General features: G+C 39.0%; 1 protein-coding gene across 1 annotated transcript in view; it reads left to right on the top strand.

The window, feature by feature from the left end:
- Positions 1-26159, top strand: part of zgc:85777 (acyl-CoA/acyl-ACP dehydrogenase) — a 60755-nt gene that overhangs the window by 27411 nt on the left and 7185 nt on the right. The window contains exons 3-8 of the mRNA XM_042331829.1: positions 9205-9334; positions 13350-13456; positions 15735-15902; positions 19059-19232; positions 20242-20403; positions 23292-23442. Coding sequence (XP_042187763.1) covers positions 9205-9334; positions 13350-13456; positions 15735-15902; positions 19059-19232; positions 20242-20403; positions 23292-23442 — 892 coding nt within the window. The remainder of the gene's footprint in view (positions 1-9204; positions 9335-13349; positions 13457-15734; positions 15903-19058; positions 19233-20241; positions 20404-23291; positions 23443-26159) is intronic.

Below are 26159 nucleotides of genomic sequence, written 5' to 3'. Positions count from 1 at the left end.
AGGCTGAATTGGTGTTCTTTTGTACAGTACTTCTGGTGGTACTGTGTAGCACAAAGCCTGGTATATACTGTGGTATAGAACCATAGAAATTTGCAACAAAGAAGGAAGCCATTCAGCAAATCATAATATGAAGCTCTGAATGAGCTATCCATTAAGACCCACTCTCCTTCCCAACGTTTCATCAGATATCGATCTGATTTTCTTTAAAAGCTGTTGTAGATTGTGTACCAACCAGGATCCAGGAAGGACAACCGACATCCTAATAAACCCTCTGTGTAAAAAGGTTGTGCATTTGATTTTTGTAGAACTTTAAAGCTGGACACTATAAAATGAGCATGAGTGTTGAACCTTAGGCTGCCAAGAGATCCTGGCTATTTCTGTGACTTGGGAATTTAATACAAGTTAGGAGCAATAAATACTGGAATGGAGCAACTAGTAATAATAATCCTTGCTTTTGATATAGTGCTTTTCACATCTTCTAGACGTCTCAAAGCGCTTCACAGAATATACTGTAAAGTGATTTGACCGTATATTTATGGACGAAGCGCGGCAGCCAATTGCGCACAGCAGTGTCCCACAAACAATCGTGGATTGAAGTGACCAATTCATTATTGTTTTTTTTTCTTGAGGGTTTATTATCAGGCGTGTGGAGTAAGGAAACTTGCCCAATGTTTCGCTCTGCCGGGAATTGAACCCAGGTCTCTCGCTTGCAAGATGAGAGCTCTAACCACTGAGTTACAGGACTCCTTTGTGACATAATGTGACAAATGTCACTACGCTTTACAGAACTGCTTTGAGATATTTCAATGTGATAAGGCACTATATCAAGTGTAATCTATTAATTATAACAACACTGAATTGCAACAAATAAATCATCAGAATGTTTTTCTTTGGATAGCAGAGTAGTATCCTCTTAAAATAGAACTGATATAAAGGTAATTATATAGTCGGAAGTAAATGTTAACATTTAATTTTTGCTAGTGATTTTCAAATGGCTTAAACAACACTATTGATGTTCTGACCAAGCATTAGTCAATGTAAAGGATATACTAGTGGATAGATAGAGAAGCTGATGTCTGTAACAACAACAAATTACACTTGTATAGTGCCCTTCAAGTCGGAAAGATGTCCCAGTGTGCTGGACAGTCAGGGGTTTTGGACCGGAGTTGGGATCAGGAGGGGTGGAGGGCGGGCGTCGATGGGTGGGTGGCCAAAGGTATGGTCAAAAAGGAAGGTCTTTAGACGGGACTTGAAGGAGGCAAGAGGGGGTGAGACGGAGGGATTACGGGATAGAGTTCCGGAGTGTGGGGGCAGAAATGCTGAATGCCCAACTACCAATGGTGGAGTAGGAAGTGCGGGAGACGTGAAACACTTCAGGTCTAAGCTCTGAGACCTGGGGGTCTAAGCACATTTGCTAATTGAAAAAGTGCATGAACAGGAAAATTACAGTGTAAATGGCACATTGCTCAAGAACATTGAGATGTTTCTACAGAGAAATCCATTCAGTTTCGCTAATTCTTTTGTGAATTGCGTTTTCGTAGATCGATGTGACAAATATGAGGTTTCTTGAAGAGAAGGATTTTACATTGTGAGGCACCTTTCCGACATGAGGTGATGTTTTATTGTTCAAAGGTTTTTAAATCCCACAGAGTGTTTGTAATAAATTTACGTGTCTCATGTAAATCTTGAGTTTGAGTTCTTTTGCTTCACGTTAGTGACTTTTTTTCAGATTTTGAGAACTTCTCTTTCCTTTTGGTTTTCTAACCATTCTTTAATCCATTCTGCTACTTCTCCCACGATTCCATGTATCCTGATTTTAGTCATACACTGGATGGTGGCTCAATATGAGTTTTTAAAAGGAACCATTCTGGGCCTAATGCAGAAGACTGGTATGGGACAGGGAAAATGGAATAGTTAGATCAGATTCAAAAATAGAACTTGAATTGGCTGGCCTTTGCTCAATGCTACATTTTTATGTTGCTGTAGAGCTTCTGAAGTAAAACATTTTGATTATGTTACAAATTGAGCAAATGCCAATTATTTTGGGACAAGATTTAGGTGTTTAAAGAAAATTATATCTTTCATTGTCGCAAGTCACAGAGCCAAAATATATAACTGAACTGTTAGCTGCTTTTGCTTTACTGGAAATAATAAAACCATTGTACCTGCTCTTGCTTTTCAGTGCTAGCAATAACACCTCAAAACATTTATAACTGATCAACCTGAACAAAATCTTAACTCATGCTCTAAAATATTTGAGCACATTATACTGCAATTGACTTATTTTTGCTAACATATTGCTATATGTGTGTATTGCATTGTAATATTTGAATCTTCTTTGCTTTATTTCTTTATCTGAAAGCTAAGGTTCCTTTATTTTCCAGTTCTAGGTATGGGACAGTAGCTCAGGGATTACTGGGAGTTAAATTGTATACTGAAAGCCAGGAAAAAGAGGGTATGGTTAGCTTAAGATGTATTTTAACAGTTAGGGGTTAAGAGTTTCACCTTCTTTGTTACGGGTAGTATTTTGATTCCAGCAAGGGCTGGTATAGATAGGATATTTCCGGCTCAGGATTTTGTACTGCCAAGTTCCATGTATTGTGACAGAAAGGGAAACTGATGATAGCATAATGATAGTTGTTATTGAGTCAAACAATCTTGAGCTTTGAGCAGTTCAGATTAGCTTGAGAAATTCCACCCGGCTCCAGGTTTACTTTATTTCTTAACATTTCGTAGTGTCCAAATTAAATATTCTGAGATACTTACATTCTTAAATAGTTTTAATTTTGAAGCCAGTTCTCTGTATATCATTTATTGAAATAATTCTAAAGTACAAATTTAAAACAGATAATACCCAGAGAGTTTACATATTTGAACAATACTTGTATTTATATTCATTGTTTTTGATGTTGCCATTTGTTCGTCTCTTGTGCTTTTCAGTAAATGTTAGCACTAAACTCTCAATTCTAATTGCTTGAGTCTAGTTTGCACTACAAGTACAGTATAGTGATGAATTATTGAAAAATGAACACTTGATGCTATGGTTTGCATATCTCAATGCATTCCCTTAATATATTAACTGCTTTTGAATTACTTAGACGCGGCACTGTTCATTGGCAACTTTTGTACGTATTCCTCTCATTCACTGGGAGTTTGTAGAGGGATTTGCAAAAATGGGTTAAAAGGGAATTAGGAATAAAAAGAGGTCCCTAGAGATGAGCACCACTAGGCATAATATTAAAATATTCTCCTGAAAAGGAAATTAGAACTCAGAAAGATAAAGGTGATGGCAAAGTTAAAGATTAAAAATAGCTGAAATATTAAATTAATATATTCTAGAAGAGAAGATAGGATCATGCCCATATTAATTTCTTATTCAATTGTAGATAACTCAGGGTCTCAGTGGATTTTGATATCAGTGTGGCAGAGAATCATTGCTGTATTAAGTTAAGGGGACTTGGAGCTACTGTATCAGGTCCCTTGAGCCTGATGTTATACTCGACTTCATTTTAATGGCTCATTCGAAGGGTGGGACTTCTGACAATACAATGCATCACCAGCATTATGTGGAATTTCAGACTAGACTACAAGCTCAAAGCCTATGGAGCTTGTGTACCCACAACCTTCTGATTCAGAGGTGAGAATGCTACCAACTCAACCAGACTGACACACACAAAAACTGAATAGTATAATAATATACAATACAATAATGCTTGTATTTGATAAAGGGCCTTATGTCATTGAGATGTCTCAAAGCACTTCACGGGATAAACTGTAAAGTAGTATGACTATTTTGTGGGTGAACTTGGCAGCAATTTGTGCACAGCCATATCCCACAAAGAGCCACAGAGTGAGTGACCTATTTTATTTTGGGGGATTGTTGGCCGGGGCACCAGGAGAAACTTCTTTCTTTTTTCGAATTGTGCCATATTATTATTATTATTATATTATGAGATCTTTAACATCACTTGAAAAGTCAGACAGGGTCTTGGATTAATGTGTCATCCAAAGGATGGCATCTCTAACAATGCAGTACACCCTCAGCACTGCATTGGAGTGTCAGTTTAGACTATATGGGTTCCAAATGTCGACGGGGGCTTGAAGGTCCGCCTCAAGACTTTCATCCTTCACTGTGTCTTTGGTCAAGTTTTCTCTTCCCTCACCCTCCTCATCTCCCATACACAGTTGGGGTGTAAACGTTAGATTGTCCAGTGCCTTGGGTTGATGTCCTTCTGACATGAAAGATACAAAATAAATTTAAACCTGTTGTTGTTAAGCCCGCAACTGTCTGACTCAAAAGGTGATAGTGCTACTAATTGAGCCATGTTTGCATACCTATAGATCAGGGAAATAAGTAAATATCTGAAGAATATAAAAGCAGTGAACTTTGATGGACTGGACAAAAATCCTTGAATTTGATATCACACTTTTTACATCTTCTAGATGTCTCAAATCGCTTCACAGAATATACTCTAAAGTGAATTGACTGTATATTTGTGGGCGAAACGCAGCAGCCAATTGAGCACAGCAGTGTCCCAAAAACAGTCATGGAATGAGTGACCAAATTATTTTTTATTTTTTATTTTTTTCTTGATGGATTATTATCAGACGTGTGGAGTAAGAAAACTTGCCCAAGGTTTTGCCCTGTCGGGAATCAAACCCAGGTCTCTCGCTTGCAAGGCAAGTGCTCTAACCACTGAGCTACAGGACTCCACACTACAGGAGAATGGCCTTTTCTCATTCTTGATATTTCCTATGCGCTCAGTATTTCTTTCTGCTTTATCTTTTTGTTCCTCATGTTGTTTCCTCAGTTGCCTTTCGTACTTTGTTCCTTTTTATAATCTTAACCATTTTTCTTTTCGATCTCTTTGTTTTTCCCTATTGCTGTCCTTATCTGCATACTTTGTCTCCTATTCTTCATTTTGCCACTTATTCCCCTGTCATCCAGTTTGCAGCTGTTGGCGTTGATACCTGGAGCGATGCTGAGCAGTGCTGAGCACAGTGACAAACATGCATAAGATATTAACTCTTTAATTGGAGGAGATAATTATACTAGCTTGTTGTAGAATGGGTATATTTTACAAAGCTGAGGCACATATCCATATATACAGTACCCCAACACACACTCTGGGGTCCCCAAGCCTTGGCTTTTGACAGTCAGAACCTAATACTCTCTGGAAATAAGTAAGCAGGATGCGTCCCTCCAGGGAGAGAGTGCGCATTCCATTCCAAAAATCTAACTCTGGGATTTCCAAGTGTAGGTGGGATGCATGGAATTCTCAGTTTGGTTTGGATACTCTTAAGCATGGGGATGGGTTTCCACATTTGTCAGATGTCTGGCTGCCCACCAAAAAAAGTTGCATCAAAATGTCACAATTGACCTCACTGAGTTTTTTTGTAAAATATAGTTAGTGACTGTATATTTGTAGGTAAGCAGGGCAGCAAATTTGGCATAAAAATGTCTTGGAAAGCAGTGAAAAAGCATTGAGTTCACTCCTGCGAGAAACCCCCCAATCTATCTCCCTTACAGTATTCACCTCCACATCTCTCCTGCTGATGGCTTCTTTGTCCCCTCCTCGGCAGGGGAAAAATTCAGAGAAAATGAAAAAGAACCTATGGCCAATTTGAGGGAAGAATCAGTTAACCCCATTCTTCGAATCCAGAGGTTACTAAAAAGAGTGACAAGAGCAAGCCAAGCCACCACCAGCACCATGAGTGTTGCTAAATGTCTCCTTTATACTTTTGTATTGCAGTTTTTAATCCTAATTTAATCCTTGCATTTGATATAGCGCTTTTCACGTCAGGAGGACGTCCCAAAGCGCTTCACAGAACACACTGTAAAGTGAATTGACTGTATATTTGTGGGCGAACGCGGCAGCCAATTGCGCACAGCAATGTCCCACAAACAGTCGTAGATTGAAAATGACCAATTTAATTATTGTTTTTAGNTTTTTTTGGAGGGATTATTATTAGGCTCTGTGTGGAGTAAGGAAACTTGCCCAAGGTTTCGCCTTCTGCCTGGAATTGAACTCAGGTCTCTCACTTGCAAAGCGAGTGCTCTAACCACTGAGCTACAGGACTCCACAACATGAAATGGAAGATTAGTTTCCAAACCACAATCCTGCATGAGGATGCCTTGTAAAGAAATTTGTCCAGATATCTCCTCATTCCCGACCATAGACCACATTGAATGTATATTGTGTGTTGACTCTACCCAACCCACTCAGGGAAAGCAACCACTTCCAATAAATCTCCAAAAATATAAAGCTCTGCAAAAAGTCTCCCCGAGCTTTGAAGGTAATCAAGAAAAACAAAAATTATATTCAACATTATATTCCATTGCTGGCTGATTTGTTGATGAAGCAAGGCACTAATCCAACTATATACAGTAAAATGATTATCTGTACCTGCTCTTAAACAACACTTTTTTTTAAAAAAAGCAGTGAAGCAACAGAACTGTTTTAGCTGGAACAATATTGCTTACGTACGCTAGGGGAAGGGTGGATTTTCTGATCTCTAATCTTGGCTTCAATTTGCTAGTCTTGTACTAATGCCTTCTGGCTTACAATCAAAATTTTAGTTCAGTAACCTGCGTATACTAACCCTAACCTTTATTTTCATAATTTTAAAGACTGAAGTTATCTCCCTTCAATCTTTTTTCCCCCACTGAAATTTCAGATCTAGAAAAGTTCAGTTTGTTTTGCATGATTTACAGTCCTTCAATTGTTCTCACCGCTCTTCTCAGAGCATAATAATAATAATCTTTGCATTTGATATACCGCTTTTCACCTCTTCTAGACGTCTCAAAGCGCTTCACGGAATATACTGTAAAATGAATTGACTGTGTATTTGTGGGTGAAACACGTGCTAATATTAAAATAAACACTAGATTTGCCTTCTGAAAATAGCCTTGAGTAAGTGACTGTTTGCAATTATGGGTTTCCACCAAATGTTAGTAAGACTCCCTGGATCAAACCAATTCAGATCTATGACCACTGTTAAAATTACTTCAGTTACGAGCACTGTAGTTTGGATGCAATACTTTTTTGAATTACATTTTCAGATTATCATCAGTTAGATCCATTTCACATTTTCATGATATATTACTGCACAGCCTTTGTTTTTAAGTACTAGATTTATCTGTTGTGTGGTCCGTTGCTGACGTGTAGGTGCTACTGAGTCACTTTGTTTTAAACTTGTTTGAAATTTTATTTAAAAATACATTTCCTGGGGAGGTATTTTTTTTAGTCGGCATTCCATCAATGGCTTTATTGTCAATGCAGAAAAAATAATATTAATCTTTGCATTTGATAAGCTCCTTTTATTTTGGGAGGATATTTCAAACATGCTTCACAGGAGAGTGTAAATTGTAGTGATTGTGTATTTTGTCGGCTAACTTGCAAGCAGTAGTTTCTCACAAACAGCACAACCAACTGAGCCAGGCCAACATGTCCAAAAGTCGAATGGAAAAGAACAGTGACTAAACTAAAAGATTGTGTCTCATCAGAGTAGAGCAGGATAAGCTTGTAAAAATATATTTCAAGAGAGTGTGAAATCACTGAGAAACTGTAATTACATCTTTGAGAAGATGAGGGAATTTGTTGAAAAGATGAATTAGGCAATTTAGTCATCTGTGTATGAGAGTTCTCAATCCAGGGAGCATTATATTAGATAATTACTTGGAATATGATGATGATTGACCCTTACTAACAGTTCACAGCTTCAAAACACCTGTTATGTGTTTGCTTTTGATAATACTCAATAGCTTTAATTGTATAAGTATTCAGTAGAACTTGTGGCTCACTTAATACTGCAATGTCATCACTAGGATTTTTATGAATGTGTGCCAGTATATTTTTGCACAATGCATTTAACTCATCACTTCTACTTGCAACAAATGCTATCACCACCAGTGGAAGACTTGACTACTAGTACTTAATTCTAGTCATGTGTTGCAAAATCTAAAATTGTATCATTGGGTGTTTTCACTATTCAAATGGACGTCACAAGACGTTTCACACTCGGCATTAAGCTCTACTAAAATCTAAAAGGCATCAGTGAGTCTTATTCTAGTCTAGTTCACAAAATATGTAGAAGATAATAAATGTTGGTTCATTTATTATTGGCTTGACAAATGGTAAGGCGCTATATCATATTATTGTTATCGTTATCCAAAGTGGAAAGTTAGGCATATGTATACATACATAAATAAATGTGACCAGTATATTGTCAGCATGCAACAACAACAACAACTTGCATTTATATAGTGCCCCTCACGCAGGGTAGTATCCCAGAACGACTCAGTGGTACTGACAGGTTAAGCCTGGGTCAAGTCACCAGAAATTTCTTTACCTCCTTTGTGTTTCAGATTAAATGCTACTGTCTTCCAATGCACTACAATACAGAAATGGATCACAGGGTACTCCACACATACTGTAAAATAACACATACTGTACTTTAAGTCCTTTTTTTCCCTCAATTAATCAGGCTTTTTCATTGAACCTACAAATTATGCAGTAAGTTTTAATAGATGCAAGAGTTGCAGTCACATATAGTCACATTTCTCAAACACCTGGCATCCGATTCAGCATTCTGTTAAGGAAGGGACGTCATTGCCCTCTCTTTCCCTCTGTGAATTTGTTTGTGGATCTGGTGCTGTTTATGGTTTTCATCTCCGGTAAAGTTCTAAATCACATCTTTGACAACTTTTTAGTCTTATCATCATGATGTCTTAACAAGCTGATGATTTGGGTGTGGGTCCCAACAGTCACTCATCCAAAAATGTGAAATAAATGGCATGAATGACAAATTTTATCTGGGAGAATGATTGCCAGGATTCTTTTTTCAAACAGTGCCATGGCTTAATTGTCTTAAGGGGATAGTTGATATCTGTGACTTAATGTACTATGCTCACCAATGTTACATGATGAGAAGCTACTTTGAAAAATACGGTACTGTTCTTAACCTTTCTCTACTGTTTGCTAACAACTCTCAATTAAACAGAAATAATGTGCTCGTGTTAAAGCCTTTTGAACAGTTTGAAATATAACACATATTTGAAATAAGGGGTATAACGAAAGGATAGGAATTCAGATTAAACGATCTGCCAAGATCTAATAAAGTGATGGCCAAGGTTCAATGGGTTGAACAGCCTTCCATGTTCCTGTTTTCCTTGTGTGTAATACTGTTTTACCTTTTCCCCAGAATATGGTGGACTCGGTTTGGATTTCAGCTACAGTATGGCTGTGGCAGAAGAGCTGGGACACATCCGCTGTGGAGGAGTGCCCATGGCAATCGGTGTCCAGAGTGACATGGCAACACCAGCTTTAGCTAGGTATGTCATTTCTCTTCTCAGGATCATTTCTAATCACATTTGTGCTTTTACAAGCTTATGTTTAATATAATAATAATAATAATTCTTGCATTTGATATAGCTCTTTTCACATCTTCTAGACGTCTCAAAGTGCTTCACAGAATATACTGTAAAGTAAATTGACTGTATATTTGAGGGTGAAACGCAGCAGCCAATTGTGCATAGCAGTGTCCCACAAACAATCGTCGATTGACTGACCAAATTATTATTTTTTGAGGGGGTTATTATCCTGGAAAAGCGATCCGCCAATCGACTTACGACCGGGTTCTTACTTACTGCTAGGTAAATAGAGGCAAGTGGAGTAAGGAAACTTACTTTCAGTAAACTCGTAACGCTCGGGTCCGAAACACTAATTGTCCAGCGCCTTGGGATGTCTTCCTGACGTGAAAGGCACTATACAAATGTAATTTTGTTGTTGTAGTTGTTGTGATCCGTCGCTGCATGTGCACTTACTGGCAAGCATTGAATTGCATTGAATCATGGGAAATTAAGTTTTTCTCCGCATGTGTCGATGGATCAAGACTACCCACGATTCAGTCAGCTGGCCTGTAAGTGCACATGCGTGCACAGGTCAGAACGTCATTCCTGTGATTCAAGCAAGCTGGTAAGTGCAGGAATAATGGAGAAAAGGGGAGCAGCGATACGAGTTGGGTGATTAATACGAGTAGTACAAAGAAATCTAAGTGGTTTTGATAGGAAACTGAATGGAACTCGGGCGAATGTTCAACTTAGGTGATTATGCAATATACAATATTGCAAACAACCTAAACAGGAAGAAAATAATATTAATAATAACTTTGGAGCATATATATTAAATATATTATAATTATAAAAAATGTCAATGTACAGGAGACCTAACATAGTCAACAGCACCATTATATAAGTTATTTTTAACAAAACAACCAAGAAATTGGATCATTGAATATAAAATGTACTTGACGCAGGGTACACGTTTCATTTACATTGTGAAATAGTTCCAGAATTTTCCTTTTAAAAAGGCCAGATTTCTTGTTTTTTTCACATCGAGTTCTTTTACAAGTCTGTCCTTTTGTTTTGTTAAATCACATTTTCCCTTTATTTGCAGGAAATCTTCCTTTTTGAAGAAGCAAACTAATCTTATCAAAATATTGAAAAGTAATGATTTAATGCAAGTAGCTGTTCCAAGGAAAATAGTTTTTAATCCCAACTTAGTGGAAATTCCATTCAAGTCAAAATCTTTTGCATATTTTACTATAGTTAACTATTGTGCCAGTAACACTTCCAAACGGTGAATTGAGGCAGCACATTGATTTCACTATTGCCACCATTCGTAGAATGCCCGAACTGTCTCTTCTAACTCAAGTAAGGTTTTTAGTTCAGCAGCTAATTCATTCCATCATGCAATGAAGATCTATACACCAGAGTAAAGATTAACAGTGTTTCATTTACATTGTGAAATAGTTCCAGAATTTTCTTTTTAAAAAGGCCAGATTTCTTGTTTTTTTCACAACAAGTTCTTTTACCGGTCTGTCCTTTTATTTTGTTAAATCACATTTTCCGTTTATTTGCAGGGAGTCTTCCTTTTTGAAGAAACAAACAAATCTTATCACAATAGATTGATGAACGGTGCAGAAAAAGTGCAACACTGCAGTGCTTTAGCTCCGCTAAAAGCACCTGTATTTCAGAATGCCATTTGCCAGTTGCGATTTTTCTCTCAGAGAAACACTGCAAGTCCCAAAGGAAAACTTTGCAGCTCAGCAGTTACTTAGGGTGAATTTTCCTGGCTGGAGCCATTCTCTAAAGACAGCTGCTCAAACGTCTGGATTCCTCTGTCTAAAGTAAACCAGGCCGCAGACACTGACAGCTCCCAGCCTTTGTAATGAGTACAAGAGGTTGCTGTGGAATCCCAGGTCAAAATCTGTCAATTTAAAAAAAAATTGCATTCTTTGTTTGCTGAGGATGTTAGCCACAAGTTATTTAAGAAACAAAGAGAGAATAAAAATGATTAATTCTTATTTGAAGTCTTGGGAGAGAACAATTACCTATTATGAGCAAGATTATTTTCTGTTGCATCCTGAGAGTTGAGGTGAAGTTACAGCATTAAGATGAGTCACATGAAAAATAAGAATTGACCATTATATTTCTGACTATAGGGCTTAATTCTGTATGAATTTTATATTAACTAAAGTAGGCTACTGTACTGTGCAACAGTTATTATAGTTATTATAGTGCAATGATATGGCATTCATTTTTGTCTTGAACAACAATATTTACATTGGCTCGTTCTGAGCCATACTCTATTGTACAGGGTGTTTTACTTACAGCCTTTAATCTATATAGCATACACTCTTTGCAGACAGGTACTGGATGAAACATTAACCATATTTTCCTCTTAAACTGTGCAGAACTAAACTGTGTCTGATTTTGCCTGTCCAAAAATGTAAAAAATGGTTAAATTGCATTTATCAAGGTAAAGGGGCATCAGTCTGTAAAGTAGGGTATTTTGTGCTTTTGTCAGCTAATATTAGCATCAATACACCTCTATTCATGCACGCCACGTATTAGATACAAAGTGGAATCCATAAATCCAAGCTTGGCATCACCTGATTACTTTATCTCAATTTATCTCATCCTCTCTGCTGCCGCACTTCACCCGGGGGTCTCCACAAAACGTTACTCTGGTGAAATAACACTTTCACCGTCAGCCTCAGCACAGCGCATTTTCTTGTACTAGGGTGAGTTTCCATTCCCCACTCAGCAATCCTTATGATTTCCTTTGTGTCATATTGCAAATTAGCCCTGAATTATGGACAGTTTGTGCTGTGTGCTGACAGACACTAGAAAAGGGATTAAGACAATTTAAATACATTTAATCTGAGAATCTTGCAACTGTCAGAGGAGACGGCTTTCAGTCTGATCAGTCTGAACTTGAACCCAGGTACCAGAGGTGAAAGCACAGTGTTCTAACCCTTTACATCAGTCTGTTTCCTAATCCCAGCTGGATCATATTCTGAATGATTCCCTCCATCAAACAGTATTACAGTGAGAGAAAGGATCAAGGCTTTGAGGATTCGGCACTTTTGCTGTGCTTCATGTTCCTCTCCTTGGGATGAGACATTAAACCGGGGTCCCGTCTGCCCTGTCCAGGTGGATGTTAAAGATCCGAGGCAACATTCCACTAGATAAAATTGCTCATCCTTATCATGGCTGTTTGTCAGACAATGCTGTGTGCATATTGGCTACTGTGTTTGCCTACTAATATACATTCACCACTCTTTACTGAAATCGTGTTAAGTACGTTGAGACGTTTCCTGATGTTACAGATGTTGTATCAAATACAAGGATTAGTACCAGTGATTTTGTTCCCTACTTCTATTGCATTGAGGCATGTTGCCTGTTTCCTGGAAAAAAACATTGAATTTTTTTTATAGATACTGTAAACCTCGCCTATGTCTTATCTTTATAAATCGTATTATTGTACTTATTATCATAAGTCGTACATTCACCTAAGTCCCTTTCAGTTTCCTATTAAACCACGTAGATTTATTTCCACTACTTGTGTTAATCAATTCGTAACGTCCCCCCTCTACCCGGCTGCATTGAATCACGGGAAACATAGTCTTGATTGATTGACACATGCACAGAAGAACTTAATTTCCCACAGTTCAATGCAATTGCAATGCTTGCCAGTAAATGTGCTTGCGGCAACAGGTCGGGGTGCATTGATTCGCAGGAAATGTCATCTTGACCCGTCACCGTATGGATAGTTACTGGTTGCATTGAATTACACATGCGTATACATAGCTAATTGATTAAATCGGATTTTCTATGACTTACAGAGTTTGCCTGCAACTTGGACTTCATTATATTAAATATTTTGGTCCTTAAAAATAGTTTAAAGTCTGCAACTCAATTGTCATTATTTATGTTAAAATATTGATTTGGAAAATAAGATATAATTTGTGATTAGAAAAATCTAGCACCTTTTTTTTCCTAGGTTTGGCTCAGATGAATTGAAACGTCAGTTCCTTACACCTACCATTGCTGGGGACTTGGTAGCCTGTTTAGGAGTCAGTGAAGCAGAAGCTGGATCTGATGTTGCAAGTACATACAATCTTCACATTTGCCAGATCAAAGCGGTTTACCTCACTAAATATCTAGTATCACACAATTAGAAGTAGGGACAGAAACTGATTCAAATTAATGTGCTTCTTTCAGATATTTTAAAAGAATAGGTGACAATTGTGGAACAAAATCAACACCACCTATAGTTACTGTACAAAATAAAGGAACTTTACCAGGCCCAACACCAACAGATAGGGTTACCCTTGGCAAAAGTATTTATAGTGGTGCAAAGCCCACATCAGCAAATGCATGTCGGACACTAATACTAGATAGTCTTTTGTTGTTAGGATTAGATTTATTTTAAAACCGATCTGTCATTTGCATCCTGTGGCTCACACCCCTCATTGTAAAAACTGCTTGGGCTGGTATTTTGAATATTCCATAAGGTGTGTGTTTCCTCTTTCCTTTCCTCCCGTACTCCTTTGGGTGACGGTACTGATGACTAATCCTAGTAAGTGGATCACACTGAGGAAGGTTAATCAATCTACCTTGTGAGACTATTCATTTGCTGAAAGGAAGCATTATCCACACTCCCAAACATTCCCTTTTGTAAAGAAATAACAATTTCTGGCAGAGGAGACCATTAGGGGTGTTCTTCATGGTGAATCTGTCCAAAAGTAAAAAGATCTGAAATAAATCTTTCCTCTTATTTGCTCCTATTCTTTCTCTCTCCTCACCCCCCGTGACACACGCACACTATTTGCATTATTCATTCTCATATAATCCATTCACTTTCTTGAGAGAATTACAATTATAGTTTACATTTATATATCGCCTTTCACATCAGGAATATGTCTCAAAGCATTTGATAATGCTGGATAGGCACCTGAGCTGGGGGTGGGAGCCAAGGTGGGGGAGGGGAAAGATGACTGGAAACGGGGTTAGATATACTTTTTGAGATATATCTATGAAAACAAAGAAGCCCTATGTCAGAATAAGGCTCCAGCACCCATTAACGAAACTGAAATGCATTTCTTGTAGCACCATATCAACCTGCTAGGAAAATAATGCTACAAGAATTACCCTCTAATTAGCTGATGACAACTTCAAATTCAGTTACATAATAAGGTAGTTGTGTTGATTTCACTGCATTACATTTAATATAGTCTCCAACACTGGCAGCTTTAGAGTTCAACATATTATTAACTGTTTTACTTCAGTTTATAGTAAGTTTTTTAAAAACAATTGTTTAAAAGACTTCAAAAAAAAGAAAACGCTTCATGAGGACATGATGAGAACATCAAAGTTAATATATCTAAATTCGCGGATGACACAAAACTAGGAGGAAGTGTCAACACAGAGGACGACATTAAAAAAATGCAGCGAGACATAGATAGGTTAGGTGATTGGGCAGGTAGGTGGCAGATGAAGTATAATGTAGAGAAGTGCGAAGTTATCCACCGAGGTAGCAAAAACAGTACAGTGGGTTATTTTTAGAAGGGGGGAGATTGGAATATGTTACCGTCCAGAGCGACTTGGGTGTCCTTGTACACCAATCACAGAAAGTTAGTCTGCAGGTCCAGCAAGTAACTTGGAAGGCGAACGTTATGTACGCATTCATTATGAAAGGATTAGAGTATAAGAGTAGGGAAGTCTTGCTGCAACTGTATAGGGCCCTGGTGAGACCACACCTGGAATACTGTGTCCAGTTTTGGTCTCCTCATTTAAGGAAGGATGTACTTGCCTTGGAGGGGGTGCAGCGTAGATTTACTAGGTCAGTGCCAGGGATGAAGGAGATGAGTTACAAAGATAGGCTGACCAATTTGGACCTATATTCTCTAGAATATAGAAGAATTAGAGGGGATCTTATAGAAACCTATAAGGTCATCAAAGAGCATGATAGAGTAGATAGTGGGAGATTGTTTCCCCTGGTTGGAGAAACTAAAACCAGGGGTCACAATCTTAAAATCAGAGGCCAGCCCTTTCGCGCTGAGTTGAGAAAACTTCTTCACTCAAAGGGTGGTGAATGTATGGAACTCACTACCCCAAAGGGCTGTTGAAGCTCAGTCCTTGAAAGTATTCAAGACTGAGATAGATAGATTTCTTATTGCAAAAGGGATTAAGGGATATGGGGATAAGGCAGGGTCAGGTTATTAGCTGGAGTTAGATTAGAAGATCAGTCATGATTGAATGGCGGGGTAGGCTCGAAGGGCCGAATGGTCTACTCCTCCTACATGTTATGTTATATCACTTTACAGAATGTTTTGATCATTTTCTGTGTTTTAGTATTGTCAGGAATGTATTCATTTGTTTGCAGATATCAAGACCAAAGCTGTCAGGAAGGGAGATGACTACATAATAAACGGAGGAAAGATGTGGATAACTAATGGATGTCAGGCTGACTGGATGTGTCTCTTAGCAAACACTAATGATGGACCTCGTCACAGAAACAAGTCTCTCATATGTCTTCCCATGAATTTAGAAGGTAATGGATGCACTGCACATCAAATTTATTGATCTAAATTAATACTCAGGATTGTACCAGCATACCTCTTGCTTAGACAGATAATTATTGTAAAAATAATAATAATAATCCTTGCATTTAATATAACACCTCATCAAATCAAAACATCTCAAACTGCTTTTTTTCCTGTAAGTTGTAGTTTCTGCCTGTTTGTAGCTGAATGTGACAACCAATTTGAGCGCAGCTTTGTCGCACAAGCAGCCATAAATAACCAATTTAACTTTGGGATTATTGGCCATAACACTGGGAGAAACTCCTCTTTTTGAATTGTTCTTTGGGTCTTTAATATCTCCTGAACAAGCAGACTGGAGATTTTGTTTAACATCTCATCTGAAGAACGGCACTTATGACAATGAAGCACACTCCCAGGACTGCACTTGTGTATCAGTCTGGACCATGAGTTTTAGAGATTGGATGAAAATTGTGGGCGGTATCCTCAGCAGTGGAGCAGTGAGCTCCTGTACAGAGGGCTCGAGTGTGATCTCACTCTTTGCCATCATTTAAATTTCACTATTTTCACCACCTGACCATTGGTAGATCTGAACTTGGTTGATACAGGGAGAGAGAACAAACTAAAATAATTATTTCACCCCAAGCCAAAGTGTTTCAATCCATGACCGTTTGTGGGACATTGCTGTGCACAATTGGCTGCCGCGTTCGCCCACAAATCTACAGTCAATTCACTTTACAGTATATTCTGTGAACCGCTTTGGGATGTCTAGAAGACGTGAAAAGCGCTATATCAAATGCAAGGATTATCAAATGCAAGGATTATTATTCAGTCATGGGCTAGAATTAACAATGACCTTTCATGTAATTCTACCACCATACATTATAGCAAAGTGCATTTNAAAAAATACTGAATACATTGTTAATGTTTCCATTATGTAAACAACAACAACATTTATATAGAGTAGGGTAACGTCCCAGAGTGCTTCAGAGTTTGACAACAAGCCAAGAGGAGAGGGAAGGGGTGTTAAAGCATTAATAATATTAGGTTTTATTAAAGTATAAATAGCACAATGTAAGTCAGGACAAATAACTCAAACAAAATACTGTGCTCCTAATAGTGCAGTTAAATAGGAAAAATATTTTGAGAATTCCTCATTCAACTCGATCGAAGAAGAAAGATGAACAGACATTTTAGATTCAATTACTCTACACTGAGTGGTAAATATGTGGACGAAACCACCCAGGGAAACAATGGAGAGGAAATATATCAACAAATTCAAGAGTAATTTAGAAAGCTATTTGCCAAAGATTTAAGGTGTGAGAGAGATAGTGTAGTCTAGGATTAGACAACAAGTCCTGGTTGGGTGCCAGCTTTCTGCAGCTGAATGTGGACAAATCGGAAGCCATTTTCCTTAGCTTCTCATCTGTGGTTCTGATCTCCTTAGCCTCCTCGTCCCTCAGACTCACTGGACCAGTGTACAACCTAGGTATCAGGTTGGATCACCAGCCTTCCTTCCTACCCCACATCTTCCTACTCCACCACCTGGACTGACCATATATACTGTACTACAATGGTCTTTTCGAGTCCTGTACTAGTCTAGTCTATGTTTTCTAGTCTATGTTTCCAAATGAAGTGCAGAAATGATGAAAAGTGAAATTTACAGTCAATGCCATTTTGTGGGAAATTACGTTTGTGAGAAACATGATACTGACTGCCAGATTTTTTTGATTTACCATGGTAATTTTGACAAGTTTTAACATTTTCACCATTCTTTAAAGTCTACTGACTTACTTATCATGTGAACCATTGCTGCAGCTGACAACAAAAAGCATTAACAGGCACTTACGAGGAAGGTTACCTTGATATTTGCTCAGCGAGAAATGGTGAATGATATTTGGAAGAAAATTGAGGCTTTAAAGAAATAATAAAATTGATATTTCATGGAAATATAACTTTGGGTACAATTACAACCCTATATTTTTATAATTTACTTGTATTTAAAACATCACTGGCTGGAAATACCACCTGAGCCAAGATTTACTATACTTTCTTAGCATTTTACAGTGTCCAGAATTTGTCAAATTCTTAAATACGGTCTATAATTTTGAAGCCAGTTTTCTGTAATTTTTTTAAAGAGCTATAGAAGATTAACTTGAAAGTTAGGATTGATTTCAACAGTTTGACAAATTCTACACACTCTGAATTACTATGTTAGTAGAGTATTTTTAGGCTTGGATGGAATTTGTACCCATAGAAATTTTTAGAAAATTATTATTTGATTATTTTATCAATAATAACAATCAATTTAGTATGACACCTTCTGTTATACGCCTCACTATAGACTGAATGTAATCAAAAGCCTTACATTTGATAAAGTGCCTTATCAATTCGAAATGCCTCAAAGCGCTTCAAAGTTTTTTTTGCTGTAAAGTGTAAGTAGTGTTTGTATATTTGTAGGTGAATGTGGCAGCCAATCTGTGCCCTGTTTGACTCAATAATAATCCTAATAATAATAATAATCCTTGCATTTGATATAGCGCTTTTCACGTCGGGAGGACGTCCCAAAGCGCTTCACAGAACACACTGTAAAGTGAATTGACTGTATATTTGTGGGCGAACACGGCAGCCAATTGCGCACAGCAGTGTCCCACAAACAGTCGTAGATTGAAAATGACCAATTTATTATTGTTTTTGGTTTTGGAGGGATTATTATTAGGCTCTGTGTGGAGTAAGGAAACTTGCCCAAGGTTTCGCCCTCTGCCTGGAATTGAACTCAGGTCTCTCGCTTGCAAAGCGAGTGCTCTAACCACTGAGCTACAGGACTCCATGAGGTGAATGNTTTTTTAATCTGAGGGATTGTTTCTCCAAGGGCACTGTATTGGAGTATCAGTCTAGATTGTGGGTTTAAAGTTCCAACATGGAGCTTGAACCTTCTGACTCGGAGGCAAAAGTGTTACCAACTGCACCCAGCAGGAACCTTGTAGACCACTTGTGGTAGTTTATAAAAATATGTAAAGATATATAAAGATTACAAATATACTTGGAACTTGGAAATACCTTTTTAATTCAAATGAACATTAACACGATTTAATTGCTCCTGCATTACTGAAAGCCGGTTCTTGTTACGATGTTCGATTAACTAACTGTATAAATTATATTTTTAGGAATCCAGGTGGCCAAGAAGATCGATAAATTGGGTATGAGATCATCAGACACAGCACAAATCTTTTTCGAAGATGTCAGAGTTCCAAGCAAGTACCTCATTGGGAAAGAAGGAATGGGATTTACCTATCAAATGTTGCAATTTCAAGAGGAGCGCATGTGGGGAGTTGCAGGAAGTAAGTACTTTCTCAGCTCGTGTGAGCCAGTTGGTAGGATAACAGAACCTAGCTCTAACCACTAGAACTAGTCTCAGAATTGCAAATAAAAGCAGCATTTGGTTTTTACGCTCTCTACAATTACGAATTTGGCGATTTTGTTGTAAAATGTTAGCACTGTTTGCACTCAAAACTGTTTGCTTTCCTGTGTTTATGTAAGAGTGCTATGACTTCAGGTTTAACTGCCCTCCTGAGAAATCTTTTTCTTTGGACAAGGAGAGTGTGAAGTAGAATTCAGTTACTGAAAGCAGCACTATTGAGCTAACAGGAAAAATTGGCAGAAAATATCCAAAGGCCTCCCGAGGAAAAGGGGACCAGCTAATGTAGTGAACAAACCATTGATCTTTGCCCTTTGACTCTGGGTTGGATTCAGCCCAGACATACCTATCAGAAATGTCTCTGATGCCCAAGTTACATTTCTTGCTGATTTGTTTTAAAGGTATTGCTGTCAATCCAATGTTAATCCCTTATTGAAGGGAAATGTCAAATCGTTTCCGTATGTGTAACACACTATTTATCAATGTTGCTCTCTTGTAAGTAAAAGGAAGCATAGCATGGTAGGAATACACCTAATGAGGTGATTCTGCAATCATGATTTAATTTACCAAACTCAACAATGTGAAAATGCAATAGGATCTTTCCATTGTAATCTCACAACTCAGGAAACTTATTCCGATTGCCTCATCTCAAACAATTTACGCTTATAGTGCCTTTCAAGGAAGGATAATGACTTGAAGAACTTTATAAAGATGTTAGTGAAGCCCGAGCTGTGAAGGAGGTAGGGTGGCAGGAAAAGGTGTCCGAAAACGCAGTCAAAGACATAGGTCTTTACCTCCCTTCTCGTCCCCACTTAGCCCCTCTGTACAGGGGCCATTGAAATGGCTTCAGTAGAGGAGGGAGTTAAAGCCATCCCTTCAAGTGCCACACTGTTAATATGAATGTATTTTATTTTGTATCTTTCTTTCTGCAGTGTTGGTTCCAATGCAGAACATCATACAGGAAACCATTGAATATACACGGCAACGCAAAGTATTCAATCAGCCGATCTTACACAACCAGACAGTACATTTCCGTCTTGCTGAACTTGAGACTGAGATTGAACTGCTCCGTTCTCTCCTTTATCGTTGTGTTGGTATGGAATTTAAATCATTTTAATCACTTTTTATCCTGTAAACATTTGCACTACATGGGAGTAGATAGTTTCTTCAAATATCTAATTCTCCTGGAAGCAGTGAGCATGAAGTGTCTCTATGTCAATTGTACATCACCATGTGCAGCCTTTCTGTTGGTGAAAGTGACTGCTTTATAAAGAGATAAAAGTAATTTGCCACTAGTTGGTATAGTAAAAGAAAGATACATTTGTGCTCCCGCAAGAGTGAGCATAGTTTTGTGGCATTGTGCCTTAATATTGACCGCTGTTGTTTTTTCTCACTGGATTCATAGATTCGAACCATTAGTATTAGTTTTATTTTCATTCATTTAACTGAGGCACTGATGATTTTGACATTGACTATAGAGGGGATAGTGAATCATTTGTTTAATATATAAGAGTTGGACCTGGCTGGCTCATTGGTAGGACATGGAGGGGTAAACCAGTCACTGGGGGCAAGAATTCTTCCCACTTGACTCCGGTTAATACTTCAAGCCAAAGCCCTGAAGTGTAGGGTGGCCCTAGCTGGTCAAGCAGCGGAAACACTGTCAGACCGTGTTCGCAATGGCAAGTTATGCCATTTTTGCTAGTTAATCTCTTATCAAAATATAATGTCAGTGCTTAGAAATAAAGATATTCACATAATAAAAATTGGCTACAGAGCTAACCAAAAACTTCTTCCATCAGGAGTTATACTGTCACTAAACTACCATAATATGGCAGGCATTTTTTCTCTGTCTCTTTTTCCTCTCTTTCTAACTTTCTCTAATTCTTTGCTTTGATGTTCTCTCTCTCTCTCTCTCTGTTTGACTCCCATTTTCTTTCTCTGTTTGACTCTCATATTCTGTATTTCTCTGTGACTTCATAGAATCATAGAATCTTACAGCTCAGAAGGAGGCCATTCGGCCCATAGCTCTTTGAAAGAGCTACCAACTAGTCCCTCTCCCCCACTCTAACCCCATAACGCTGCATTTTTTTCCTTTTCAAGTACATATCCAATTGCCTTTTGAAAGCTTCTATCGAATCTGCTTCTATGATTTTCTGGCATTCTCTGCTTCTAACTCTGACTCTCACCCTGTCTCCAACCCTACACTGCCTCTGTAATAAATTATTGAATTGTACTAGAATTATAACATAAAATATTCTTACCTCGAGCTTTCGATCAATCAAGCGGTGTGAAAAAATTGTTTCTAGGAAGCTTGTGCACATTTTTGTTTTGGCGGCCTTATAAGATGATTCACTCAATAGACTGAAACACTCAATAATCAGGAGGAGGTCATTAAGTCCATCAAGCCTGTTAATTAGATCACAGCAGATCTTTTAATAAATTTTCCCCACCTTTTCTCCATTCCCCTTAAAACCCTTCAAAGATCTATTACATCCCAATTGGTTCTGCCTACACAGCCTCCAGGAGCAGTGAATTTCACATTCTCACATCTCTCTGTGTGAAGAAATATCTTCTGACTTCCAACCAGTTTGTACTAATTTTAAGTTTATATATCCTAGTGTTGAAAGGCCGTTCAAGAATAGTTGGTGTGCTGATACACAGCAATCTATTGTAGTGGTGCAAACATTACTGCAACTTTTGCTTGACTGTTCCATCACATTTCTGGCCTATCTCATGCATTCTTTAAGTGCTGTCAGGCAAGATTTTGTTTTTAGCTATTTTTCTCTTTCATTAACTCCCCATGCCCTGTACCATACAAGCTCACTCTAAAAGTGTCCACTGCTGGTGGCGACAGCAATCTGGGAAGAAGCCCTTGATTTCACTAACTGGAATGGTGGTGGGGGCATTGGGAAAGTGGGAGGAGGTGAAATATGATGCACAGCACAAGCCAAAATATTCACAAATGTCACTCTTTAATTTGGATCCATCTTCAGTTGTTTTGAATATCGATCTGTATGCATTCCTTGAATGTTGATCCTCACTCTAATCTGCTATTGAATTACTGCCCACAATTCTCCACGTTCTAACTTTATAATCTCTGCTCATACAAGGGAAACCGAATGTTCCATATTCTTAAAGTGAACTAGGTTAACAATGCTATTACTTGTATAGTGCAGGTTAATGTGGGGAAACCTGTAGTGTGTACAATAATAGTTTCAGTTTCTATATACTAACATGTCATCTTTCATATGCTTTGTTTTCCAATTCTCACGTACGTTTTGATAGGTTGTGCATTTTCAAAAAAATGCCAAAAAGTGGGCAAAGTTTAAACTTCTGACTGACTTTTCAGACATTTTCTCAGCTAAAAAATGACCCAGAAGCAAAATGTCACTTATGTGAAGCTGCCTGTTTTGTGAGGAGACTAACCACTGTCTCCAGTGCTGGAGAGAAGTAGGTTTTACTTATGTGCTGCCGGTCAGCCCAATGCAAAATGCCAGGCTCGATAGAAAGCTGAAAGTCGCAAGTGTTTTTTTAAAAAATTGCTAGCGAATAGCACAATTTCAGTAACAAAATAGAATGACTGATAGGCAGTTCAAGGTAAGAGTATAATATTTATATGATAATTATAGTATCATTCAATAGTATCATGATTACAGTATAATTAGCACAGCGAATGGTACATTTTAAACCCCATTGAATTGTCGAAAGACAGGCTAATTTTACCCTACTGATGCTGTATAATTGTATAATTAATAATTATACAATAATATAATTGTAGAATTTTTGGTCTGGCTTAGATACTCTTAAGCATGGTGATGGCTTTTGCAAGCATCAAATATCTGGCTAATCAAAGAAATGATTAAAATTGTGCTTTGCCTTTGTGGTTTATGAAGTCAGCTCAGCCACCCATGTGTGTATGTTTCTACCTTCTAGACCGTGGACTGTGGTGTTGTATGCTGATCATTGTTTTCTCTTCATTCAGCTCAGTATATTCAAGGAAATGATGTAACAAAGCTAGCCTCAATGGCGAAGTTGAAGGGAGGCCGTCTGGTTCGTGAGGTAACAGACAGCTGCCTCCAGTACTGGGGAGGAATGGGTTTTACTAATGAGGTACTGGTCAGTCGGCTGTTTAGGTGAGTAAACAAAACAGTTCAAGATGTACAGATCAGCTGAATGTGACCTCAACTGATTTTGGGAAAGAAACAAAACTCATCAAACCGTGTAATTTGCAAATTGCAAAAGCATTCCTATCACAAATTAAGGTCAATTCTCTGATAGTAATAATCCCTCCGTGTGATATGCTGTAAACACCTCAGTGTTTCTCTCTAGGGATAACAATCAGCAGACAAAGTCAGAACATCTTACAATTTTTGCAACAACATGTTGCATTTGTGTTTTGCCCTTCACACAGGTAGCGTCTCGGAGCGCTGATTTCACTTAACTAGTTAAAGATTATATTCTCTTGTTGCAGTGTCTTTTGATTTTCATTGGAAAGAAGCAAATACGTTTATTTAAAAATTTTACTTTTTTCTTTGAAATTATCTTAAAGAAATTCTCTAAACATTCAGTCATTTTAAGCAACTTTTCAAAAGTCACTGTCATTATCATTAGCACCAGAACAACAACAAATTACATTTGTATAGCGCCTTTCACGTCGGGAGGACATCCCAAGGAGCTGGACAGTCAGGGATTTGGTCCCGAGCAGAGGGTTGGGATCAGGTGGAGTGGAGGACAGGGAGGCTAGGAGAGAGGCCGAAGACACGGTCAAAGAGGAGGGTCTTGAGACGTTCCTTGAAGGAGGCAAGGGAGGAAGCGAGGCAAAGGGACTGGGACGGAGTTTCAAAGGGTGGAGGCAGAGAGGCTGAAGGCCCGGCTGCCAATGATGGGGTGGGCTGGGCAGGGGACGTGGACCAGGCCGGAGCCTGCTGAGTGGAGGGAGAGGACATGTTGATATGGGATCAGCAGGTCACAGAGGTAGGAAGGAGCAAGGGCATGGAGGGCCTTGAAGGCGAGGATGAGGATTTTGAACTCTATCCTCTGGGGATGGGGAGCCAGTGGAGCCGGGCGAGGGTGGGTGTGATGGGGTCATGGAGCCTGGTGCGGGAGAGGACAGGAGCTGCAGAGTTCTGGATGATCAGCAGTATGTGGAAGGAAGAGTTGGGAAGGCCGACAAGCAAGGAGTTGGCGTAGTCGAGCCTAGATGTGAAGAATTAATGGATGAGGGTCTCGGCACCTGAGAGGCAGTGGCGGAGCTGGGCGATGTTGCGGAGTTGAAGGAAGGCAGAGCTGGTCATGGCACAGATGTGGGGTAGAAAGAATAGTTGAGGGTCAAACAAGAGGCCAAGGTTCTGGACTGGCTTAGCAAGGTGGAGTGTGCAACCTTGGATAGTGATGCTGCCAGTGCCTGAAGTGTGGAGCCGCTGACGGGAACCAATCAGGAGAGCATCGGTTTTGTTGACGTTCAACTGGAGAAAGTTAGTTTCCATCCAGGACTTGAAACCTGACAGTCATTCTTCAGGACAGCAGTGGTCCTGGAGTCGAGGGTGGAGGCAGAGAGATAGAGGTGGGTGTCATCCGCATACATGTGGAAGTTGACTCCATGTCTGCGGATGATGCCACCAAGAGGAAGCAGGTAAATGGTGAAGAGGAGGGGACCAAGGACAGAGCCCTGGGGATCGCTGCACAAGACGGTGCAGGGGCTGGAGAGGAAGCCGTTTATGGAGATAAAGTGGAGACGGTGTGAGAGGTAGGATCTGAACTAGTAAAGGACAGAACCATGAAGGTTGAGGTGAGAGGAGAGGTGGTGGAGGAGGATAGAGTGGTCAACGGTGTCAGGAGCAGCAGAGAGGTCAAGGAGGATGTGGAGGCAGAGGTCGCAGGCTGGCAGAATGTCATTTGTCACTTTGACCAGGTCTGTTTCTGAGCTGTGTTTCTGGGCGGCAGGAAACCCGATTGGAGGGGTTTACAGAGGGAGTGGCGGGAGAGGAAAGAGCGAAGCTTGGAAGCAACAAATCATTCCAGCACCTTGGAAAGGAAAGGGAGATTGGAGATGGGTGGTAATCAGAGGCGCTATACAAATGCAAGTTGTTGTTGTCACACTCAGCTGAATAACAGGGATTCTCCCAACTCAACTCCTGTTTACTTTGCAAGTGCAAAGCCATAACAGGTAGAGTGGCCTGGCTGGACAAAAAACAGGACGTTTGCCACAGAATGCTTTCAATACTAAGCAATGGGGTTTTAACTGGTTAAACTGTAGCAGTATCCCAATGTATACTCTGAGTCTCCAAACCTTGACTCTCACCAACCTGCGCCTAATATTATCTGGAATTACAACAGCTAGGTAAGCAGGGGCATTCCTCCAGGGAGAGGGTGCACAGTCCATTCCACAGTCAAGAAAATGTTAGTATACATACGTGGAACTCAGTCGGGTTTGATACTCTTAAGGCATGGTGATGGGTTTCTGCATTTCTCAGACATTCACATTAGTCAGTGCCTTTCCTTTATTCTGTCAAGTGCTCTAGGATGCTACCCTGCGTGAGGGCCGCTAATTAAATGCAAGTTGTTGTTGTTGTCAAGCACAGCTGAAGAGCTGGTGATGTTACTACATGTAGTAACTTTCATAATTCGTGAAAATCAGTGTCATCCCAGCCAATCTTCGTTAAACACAGCTGGAAAGCACATTAACTAATCTTAGATTACTTGATTGTATACCCAGATGGTTTTCTAGCATTCATGAATCAGCTTTCTGTCCCAGAAGCTGTCAATGCTTGGCTTATTCTGCTTTTTTTGTTTGGGCAGCTTTTGACCACGTTTTATCCAGCTTAATCCTGCTGTCTCATAATTTTAGTCA

Source organism: Callorhinchus milii, unplaced genomic scaffold, assembly GCF_018977255.1.
Source record: "Callorhinchus milii isolate IMCB2004 unplaced genomic scaffold, IMCB_Cmil_1.0 Scaffold2, whole genome shotgun sequence".
NCBI classification, from domain to species: domain Eukaryota; kingdom Metazoa; phylum Chordata; class Chondrichthyes; order Chimaeriformes; family Callorhinchidae; genus Callorhinchus; species Callorhinchus milii.
The sequence above is the reverse complement of the archived record's forward strand: the minus strand, read 5'-3'. Positions and strand labels throughout refer to the sequence as shown.